The sequence below is a fragment of the Acyrthosiphon pisum genome, chromosome A2 (assembly GCF_005508785.2).
Source record: "Acyrthosiphon pisum isolate AL4f chromosome A2, pea_aphid_22Mar2018_4r6ur, whole genome shotgun sequence".
NCBI lineage: Eukaryota > Metazoa > Arthropoda > Insecta > Hemiptera > Aphididae > Acyrthosiphon > Acyrthosiphon pisum.
Genome location: NC_042495.1, coordinates 89,790,950 through 89,800,423, shown reverse-complemented (window position 1 = coordinate 89,800,423; position 9,474 = coordinate 89,790,950). Strand labels below are relative to the sequence as shown.

General features: G+C 28.5%; 2 protein-coding genes across 4 annotated transcripts in view; one reads left to right on the top strand and one right to left on the bottom strand.

Annotated features, from left to right (window-relative positions):
- The first annotated feature begins 279 nt into the window (after window positions 1–279).
- On the top strand, window positions 280–3,567 carry LOC100160363 (CCR4-NOT transcription complex subunit 11). Its single transcript, XM_001943782.3, has 9 exons — window positions 280–464; window positions 539–630; window positions 1,270–1,418; window positions 1,479–1,750; window positions 1,808–1,931; window positions 2,000–2,209; window positions 2,291–2,430; window positions 2,492–2,657; window positions 3,085–3,567. The coding sequence occupies exons 1-9, from the start codon at window positions 427–429 to the stop codon at window positions 3,286–3,288; spliced, it is 1,395 nt and encodes a 464-aa protein (XP_001943817.2). The 5' UTR covers window positions 280–426; the 3' UTR covers window positions 3,289–3,567.
- A 101-nt stretch (window positions 3,568–3,668) lies between these two features.
- The window catches only part of LOC100162396 (EF-hand calcium-binding domain-containing protein 1), a 10,311-nt gene continuing 4,505 nt past the window's right edge, over window positions 3,669–9,474 (bottom strand). For 2 of the 3 annotated variants that reach the window (XM_029490730.1, XM_029490731.1), the window contains exons 2-5: window positions 6,050–6,226; window positions 5,658–5,775; window positions 5,336–5,589; window positions 3,669–4,997 (exon numbers count right to left, since the gene is read on the bottom strand). In XM_029490730.1, coding sequence (XP_029346590.1) covers window positions 4,769–4,997; window positions 5,336–5,589; window positions 5,658–5,775; window positions 6,050–6,226 — 778 coding nt within the window. In that variant the 3' untranslated portion in view covers window positions 3,669–4,768. Of the gene's footprint in view, window positions 4,998–5,335; window positions 5,590–5,657; window positions 5,776–6,049; window positions 6,227–8,360; window positions 8,592–9,474 lie in introns of those variants that run through there. The other variant, XM_029490732.1, reaches the window with a different exon arrangement.

The window sequence follows — 9,474 nt, the reverse complement described above, 5'->3', positions numbered from 1 at the left end:
CGTTTTATATTTTTGAGATTTTTTGGTAACAGAGTAAACTACTTATGTGGAACCTTATTTTAAATTTTCAATCCTTAGCTATAAATGTTGAACATTTTATAATTTTTAACTACAAAATCATTTTTCCTACCAGTTTTCCGGATTTCAACCCTTTGCCTACGTTCTCTTTGGAATATTTTTATATTATCTAAATAATAAATATTTATATTTTATGTTGGCAGCAATGGATAATCAATTCTTATCAAATGATTAATAAAATGTTTATATCTTACATTATTTCAGTATTTCAAACTAATAATTACACAAATATTGCGATTTAAGAATCTAATTTTTTAATTTTTTGTTGAAGGATACAAAAAAATTGTACTGTGAAATTTATTTATAGTGTCTTTATTGAGTAAGCATACCACCATTCATACCTAGAGAATGTATCTCTCCGTTAACCAGCTATCTACTCTCATGAGGTATGTTTACACTTATTAACATATACTTATACATTGTATTTAGTTTTATAATAACAAAACACTTAATTTCATAGCATTCTTAGTGAAGAAACTGTAGAAAATCAAACACTTGAATATCTAGTTTCACAACTTCATCAATTTTTCAAACGAGAAGATAATTTTAAAGGTAAATGTTTAAACTTATAATATAATATTTGCACTGTACAAATAAATAAATTAACAGTTATTTAATTATTATTTTATTACTATTTCTGTTATAAAAATGTATATTTAATTAGAATCAAACGAATTTTGGATTGGGACAAGACTGAAAAAAGTATATAAATGATTTTTAAATAATTGCCTAATAATTCTAAACTAAATTGTTTGCTACTAAATAAAAAGTAAAAACTGTTTCATGACTCAAAATATTTTTTCTATCATAAATAAAATAATATGTTGTACAAATTATAACTTTCACTCTTCTTTAATAGTCTATGACTATAGATTATGATACATTTTCCAATATGAAAAATAATCCAAGTTTACCTTTGGTTTTTAATTTTCTATCTAAATTTAATATAAAATGTATGCAATTTATGTTATCCTTGTATACTTCATGTTACTAATATTGTTATAATATCTTACATTACTATCACAGTTAGTAATAAACATGAATTTATGTCTTATTCTATTAATCTTATAGAATTTTTTTATTCACATTTAATGTTACCTACTCCTTTTTAGTTTTTACCATTTATACCATTTTAAAGTCGTATTTATATATTTATCAATACTTATTGAGTGTGTATAATATTAACTATAGTTGGCTGTACTTTACTTATGCTGATTCAACATTCTGATTTCTTACTCAATCAAACACAAAAATTTGCTGCTATAATATTATGTTATGAACTATACCGAAATGAACCAATTGCAACTAATCCTTTAGCACCTATTTTTATGCATCTCTTGGTAAGCTATAATTTTAAATACAATATATAAATATTAATGTTGACTACATTTTATTTACAGCATAAAAAAGTTGGTAAAAATGAATATGTTGGTGATTTGCCGGTTTTAACTATGCCAGTTAAAATATTTCTTTCCAATTTAATTATGTCTCAAAATTCTAAAGAGTTATTACGAAAATCTGCTAAACAAGTATTAACAGCACGCAGTGATCCCAGTAAACCTGTAGTGAATACAGCAACAATTCTTAATACAATAAAAGATCGTCGAAAAAATCTTCCACGAACCGCAAAAAGCTCTCTTCCAGTTATTATACCTGATCCTCAAAAAACTGAGTATGACATTGACCATTAAACAGTTGGATTTTTTTATATTATATTTTTATTTTATAGATCAAAGGAAGGAGCAAAACAAGTTTTAGAATTGTTGATTAGTGGACCAAAATCATATGTTTCGCACAATTTTAAACCAGAAATGATGCGACTTGTACCACCGCTGTATGTGTGCAAAGAAGAAGTAAGAATTAAATAATAAATTAAAAATTAAATTATTTTTGTTATTTTTCTAATTGAATATCTTTATAGATGGTTTGGATGAACATGAGTAGTAGATCAAATCATCAGATCATGTATGATAAAACAATGTGTGTATCTACTAGTGCTGCAACCGAAGCAAGAGAACTTATGACTAAAGCTCTCAAAACACCATTAACCTTACAGCAACAACAGCATCTTTTAGCTGAACTTGGAAATGATCCAAAACTAGTTTATCATATAGGTCTTACGCCTTGTAAAGTAAGCCAAATACACACAATTTATCAATGATTATGACTAATAATAATAATGTATTTTTTTTTTTGTATTTTAATTTTTAAGTTGCCAGATTTAGTTGAAAATAATCCTTTGATAGCTATTGAAGTATTACTAAAACTAATGCAGTCACATTCCATAACTGATTACTTCTCCGTCTTAGTCAATATGGAAATGTCTTTACACTCAATGGAAGTAGTTAATCGGTATGTCATCATCATCATTAATCATTATTACTTTTTAATAAGTTTATGTATTATTTAATAGATTAACTACTACTGTAGAACTTCCAACTGAATTTGTACATCTATACATATCAAATTGTATTGTTGCATGTGAAACTATTAAGGATCAATATATGCAAAACCGATTAGTTCGTTTAGTGTGTGTTTTCTTGCAATCTCTCATTAGAAATAAAATAATAAATGTTCAGGTAACAATTTTTTTAATGAATAATAATTTTTAACTGTTAACTTTATTTTATTAATTTACAAGGTTGTTATCATAGATGTATATAACAACTTGAAAACCGCCTTTATACTACAGTGACCAATGTTGAAGTCAGCCGCCATTTATAATTCAGGCAATGTTTACATTTATTTTACATACATTCATAAACATGTATACTTATATATACATATATACATATATACATATATACTGTGATAATATTATTTTTTAAACATAGCCTGCTTTGTAAATGACAGGCGAATTCGATGATAAGAAGGAGACGGCTATCTAGTTGTTGTATATATCTATGTTTGTAATACAATTTTAACTTTTAAGTAAACTAATACAATTTAAGAATACAATTTTTATATTAGTTTACAATCTTTACAAATTACTTATATTTCTTATAGGAATTATTTATTGAAGTTCAAGCCTTTTGTATTGATTTTATTCAAATTCGAGAAGCATCAGCTCTGTTTCGTCTTTTAAAACAACTAGAAACAGGAGATACTTGCAGTATTGGTAATATAGCTGCTGCCGCTGGTATAACACCTAGTACAATTGCTGCTGCTAAAGATAAGGATAAAGACAAAATAGTTCCAAAGGAAAAATAGTGTTAATGCGGTCTTCAATTGAATTAAAATGACATCTAATAGAGGTTTACTATTAATTTTTACTTTTATGTTAAGTGAGACTGTAAAGTGGAAATAAAAGTGTAATAATTTATTATATGTTTTATATTTATACTTTTGCTAGTTCATAATGGTTAATTTTTTTTAATATAATATATATATATCAAATTAATATTACTATAAATTGTACATTTAAACATTGTATTAGTTATATTATTGTATATTATGAATGAAAAATATGATAAAAATTAATTGAAAACTTTTTTGCTTGTTAAAATATTTCAAATTCAGTTAGTTTTCAAATTCAATAGTATAATTTAATATTTTATTGGTCAAAACTAAACAGCACTACCAAATTTAAATACTTGTAATTTAAAAAATCCTTCTGGTAGGTAATTTATTTCATATCTAAATATATAAATTATAAATACAACATTTTAATAACAATATACATTTAATTGCACTAAGAGATTAGACATTTCCATGGGCCGAAATATTTTCCTAATCAACAATAAACAACTGTTGTATGTAATCATTTATTCATATTATAGATTAAAGAAAATTATCTTTGATAAATCAAAGAGAATAGTTTTTATTATTATTGTACCGTTTCATAATTATGAAGAATTGTAATACATAAATCTGCCAGGATTACCGAAATTAACAATAATAGTAAATACTAAATAATATAATTTATATACTATTTATTTAAGTTGAGTCATTTTAATTTATTAACTTATAGTATTCAATAGTAGTAGTAAAATTAATCGATTTTACATCTTGCGATAAAAGATATTGATTTAAGTGATTTTAATAATAGAATATAGAAAAAAAAAAATGTTAACTTCTTTAGATTTGTTTAACATAGGTATATACATTATTTAATAATAACAAATAACGTATTTTATCATAGTTAGTATCTTTTATAATTTATATGTATATATTTTTTTGTTATGCATGTTTAAATTGTAAGTACGGAAAAACTTAAAATACATTTAAAAATGAATGGAGTGTATTATCTTTAAATAAATATATAATTATTTAACATATTAGATCAAATGAATAAATACATTGTAAGTTTAGAGATAATAGGAATATCATCTTTTAGTTTTTTGGTAACACTTTCACTAGGAAAATTTATTTCATTTCCTTAGCAACTTAGCCTAAAAATGTACAAGACATGTTTTAATCACTAGTAAAAAAACTGTTTATTACACTACTTATTCAAAGCATTTTAATTGTAAACTTCATACTTGTACATATTTTCATAATTGTATGTATCTTGGTCTATTTTAATAGTAAGTAATAAACCAATAACTAATAAGGAATAAGTAATAGCTATTATAGGATTGTTTTGACCATAAATATTAAAAATTCCTGATAATAATAGGGTGTGACCAAACAAAATTTCTAAATAATTACATTAATCTTGTTAGTTAGCTGTTGAAACCATATCAAATGTTTACTGCACACTGCTAATAGAGTTTAAAAAGCTCTCAGAAATTTCTCTAGATGGTAAACATTGTCCAAAAGCTTCAAGCAATAACGATTGTTTGTTGACAGATGTTGAAAAATCTTCAAAAGAAAGTTTTGCATCGTTGTCACAATCCATTTTGCGCAGTACGATGTCGACAAGTTCTCGTACGCCTTCGTCTGGATCCTCGTCTTGCGGATGTTTGACCAAACAGTTTCTGAAACGTGAAATTCTGTATATTTATTAACTACTTTATATTATAGTACTATTGCCTGACATTTTATCAATGTTGAATGTATGGGCATTGATTTTAAAATTAATGGTATAGGTAAGTAAGTTATTTAGGCATAGGCTCAAATAGGGAAGCTTTTGGGGGCTAAGCCCCCAAAAATGTCCATAGCCCCCAAACATTTCCTATATTTTGTCTTAAGCTTATTCAATATTATCAAAGTAAGGCTTTTATTTTAGCCCCCCCCCCCTCCAAATTCCAGCTATTTGCGCCTATGAAGTTAGGCAACGTTAATACTATGATAATATACAGCCGGATTCTTAAACCTTAACAAACTGAAAATCTCTTCTTTAGTTATAAATCCGTCGTTGTTTAGGTCGTATATGGTAAAGGTGTATTTGATCCGTTCGTCCTGAGTGCCTCTTAGCAACACCGACAACCCAGTTATCCATTCGTCTTCGTGTATGACGCCGTCATTTCGTTGATCAAAAAAACAAAATATGCGATCCGTCAAAATCTCCTCGGTTGTAATGCCCAATTCGTTTTGCAGGAATTCTCTAAACATCAACCGGTCGAAACCCTACAAAAACAAAATACGAAAAAAAAATGTAAAAAACATTTAAGACATTATGAATGACAAAATATAACCTGCGTTGGTATCGTTATTAAAACAACCGAGCTCATTGCCGCTACCGAAGACGTTGATTCGGCGCCATAAATAGCGACGAGTTTTTTAAATAGTTTACACAATCCAACGATTTCCTTCCTAAAATGTTACAAAATACAAATACGTTACAGTGTACCTACTATTGCAGGTACTATTATATTTCGCAGTCTTGTATTGTAACTAATTTACAATGTAAGGATTAGTTTATTTAGACAATATAGTTATACGTATAGGTACTAGTAATTTGTAATACCTCGGTATATGTTTAAACATAGCCTTTATGCCTATACCTATATATTATATAATATTAAAATATTAAGAATCTAAATATTGCATTCATACCTTTACGAATTACGGCAGTGTAGGTACTTACTTCGTAAATCGTGTCTGCTTAAATAAATTTTCTATAAAGTTTGGAGGAATGATGGGTTTCACTTTTGACATTAACTTGGTTGAACGAAGTTCAGATGATTGATTGCGTTTTGAATTTACCGTTTTTGCTGGTGGCCATTGTTTAGACCCTCTTGAAACTTTAGTCCCTGCAGATTTCCTACAGTTAACATTTCAATTATTAGTGGGTTATTCTAATTTACATTGAATAAAAAAATTATATATATCCAGTAAATCATAAAATGTTCCAAAAGATATATCATGAGGTCGAAAAAGAAGATCCAACCGGAGTAAGTAAGTACCTAGGAACATAGGCATGCGCACGGGGTATGCAGCGTATGCGCTTGTATACCCTGCGGGCAGACACTTGTTTTAAGGGGCACATAAATAGTTTGAGACAACACCGGAGTTTCAGTGCCTAATTTCAAATAGTGGTAAATGATATAGAGATATGGACTTTTTTTTAAATTTACTGTGAGCAGTTCTCAATAATTTAAGGCCTTTTAATAACGCCGCGTGACCTTTGTTGTTGAAAAGAGATAGCTATAGCCTATAATAGTTTTGGATACCCATATCTTTATAGTTCTATGATGCATTGATGCCTCATAGACCATGGTTAGATTAGGTTAGGTAAGCTAACGGGCAGCATTGCGGCATAGAACCAACCTGAGTAGATAACCGTGATTATCAGTGCTCGAATTGGGAATTATTAAGTAGAGGATCTCAATCCAACAATTTATAAACTGCGTTCCAAGTGCAAAATTATTCGCCCCCCACACCTCCCTTAACCAATTCCTAGTTTTTCAATACAACATTTCACCTTAGTTACAGAATTTTCTACTCCAAATTTCTAAATATAAAATATTTAATTACCTATTTATGGTTTTGACTAGTAATGTTCAACCTTCTTGACTCGCGATCCACTGTTTTCGTAACAATATTTTCACGACTCGAGTCATCTTTTTAAGCCATGAATCAAAAAAGAAAAAAAACTTTAGCTTTGCATAATATCCCGTGCACAAGTGTGCATAATATTATTCAATTCATTCATAACTTATTTGAATTCATAATTTATAACTTATTTTTTTTTTTTGCAGATATTTTATAATACAATAGTTTATTGTAGGTACAAGGTACATAATATCTGCGAACTACTAAACTAGGCATAAATACAAACAAACAATAATAAAAAAATTAGCAAGGTATTAGGAAATCTAAGCCAGTGAATGAGTAGTATTCAACCAGTGTCGCTACCAAATCTTGGGTCGCGTAATCTATAAAAAATGGGTCGTGACAAGTCTTTTTTGTTTTAAAAAAAACAAGTTTATTATAAAATTATAAATTATGGATTCGAATAAGTTATGAATGAATTGAAGAACCATATTTTACATTAGATAGATAATGATAGTTAAAATGTCTACTAAAATCAATAAATTGAGCTTACTTGTGATTCCAAACTTAAACAAATGTTTATTGAAACTTTTTTGGAAATGTTTTGGGTACATTTATGCACGGGAAATTACGCAAAACTAGCAGCTTAGTCTTTTTTCTTTTATATGGCCTACAAAGATGACACGAATCGTGAAAATATTGTTACAAAAACAGTGCAAGATCACGAGTCAAAAAGGTTAAACATTACTAGTCAAAACCATAGATAGGATGAAAAATATTTTTATATTAAAAAATGTAAAATTACTAGGTATTCATTAGGTTTATCTTTGACAAAACAATTTAAATCCACTCCGAATTTTAATAAAAATTATTTTGGGCATTAGATTGGTCCATCCCCCGTCCAAGTAAAAAAAAATAGTTGGGGTACGCAAAAAAAAAATAAAAATAGTAGAGGAGCTACGTCCTCCTGCCCCCCCCCCCCAATTCGAGCACTGATTATAAAACATCTTTACCATGCGTTTGTAATCAAGTTACTTGTCAGTTATGGGGGGTTGCCACGTACATTAATTTTAAGAACATTTATATCATGGGCACATTATATCAGCTGCGTGCCTGCATACCTACCCTGAGAACAAAGTCTGTGCACGCCTATGTCTAGGAAACTATACACGCGCCAGTGGCCGATCCAGGGGGCAAAGAGACATTTGTTCCCCTCCAATCACCCTAGTTTCCCTATGTTTTACACTGTGTCTAACCCATGTTTGTACTTATTGTACCTACTTTTTTTTTAGTAACCGCAGCATAGGGATTAGGGATGCACAACTTTCGTAAGACTTACTGCTATGCATCATCATTTATTGCGTAGAGTAAAACTAAACATCTATACATCACGAAAAGCTCACCTGATGAGTGATAACCAGAAGCTGTCATCCTTATAGGCCTCAGTGTAGGCTAGTGTGTATGAGCATTAAGCGACCTCCAGGTATCAGGCGAGCATAAATATTAACATGGTTATATGGGAGGTAGACACTTATAAATTTAAATACAATTTAAATCTCTCTAGATTATAGTCAACGACTACAACTATTTACTATACGTGTTACGTACTACCCTCCGTCGTTTTTAACTACATAGTATAATATACTTATAGACCTATTAGTTATTACCTATAAAAGATTTATTAAAGAAAGATAAATTAAAGAATATTTTTTAGGTTTATGAATATTATACTCAACGCGTCCGCGAAGAACGGACCGTGACTGTCGTTGTCTTGAGCCGCTAGATAGAGCTGCCATTAACGGATTTTCTTCTTGGGTAAAAAATATCTAGTCATTTTTATCTTTGGCACACTCGTCGCTTGTCGAATCATTGGCATAATTTTATGATCTGTTTTTAAATAATAAATAATAATATATACCATATGACTTTCCTATTGGTTATTTATTAACACAATCGTCAATCGACCTAATCATTAAAATAAACACATAGGCGATAGGTACCTGAGTAAGGAGTACCTATTGAAAAAAACTAAAAAATACTTTTAAAAAAAGGTTGGAAAGTGAATGTCACTCTGCTGTACAGTAGATTACAAGTGGGTCACTGTATAATGAATGGTATTAAATTTGAATTCAATGATATGATATAATTGTATAAGAAAAACGATTCTGAGCGGAGGCGGTATGTCAGTCTAGGTATAAGACATAATATTATATATTATGGTATTAAAAAAAAATTGACCTATAATAGGTACCTCTAATAAATTCCAAATTAATTATATCACAATATCTATTAGGTACTTATAACGCGTTATACATCAACAACAAACCGTAATACTATCATATATATATAATATAGTATACTTTAGAAGTTTCATTCATATTATATATATGATTATATATATAAGAAGTTTCAAGTATACCGACGAAATATATTATACAATCACAACAAAATAACTAATAAATAGTTATTCCAGGTTTTTAATATGTAATTTCGTCCAAATTTGAACTTAAAATGACT

Coding starts and splice junctions, on each gene's coding strand:
- LOC100160363 (XM_001943782.3), top strand. CDS start 427: ATGTATCTCTCCGTTAACCAGCTATCTACTCTCATGAG. Junction 465..538: donor CAGCTATCTACTCTCATGAG/GTATGTTTACAC, acceptor TTAATTTCATAG/CATTCTTAGTGAAGAAACTG. Junction 1,932..1,999: donor TGTATGTGTGCAAAGAAGAA/GTAAGAATTAAA, acceptor ATATCTTTATAG/ATGGTTTGGATGAACATGAG.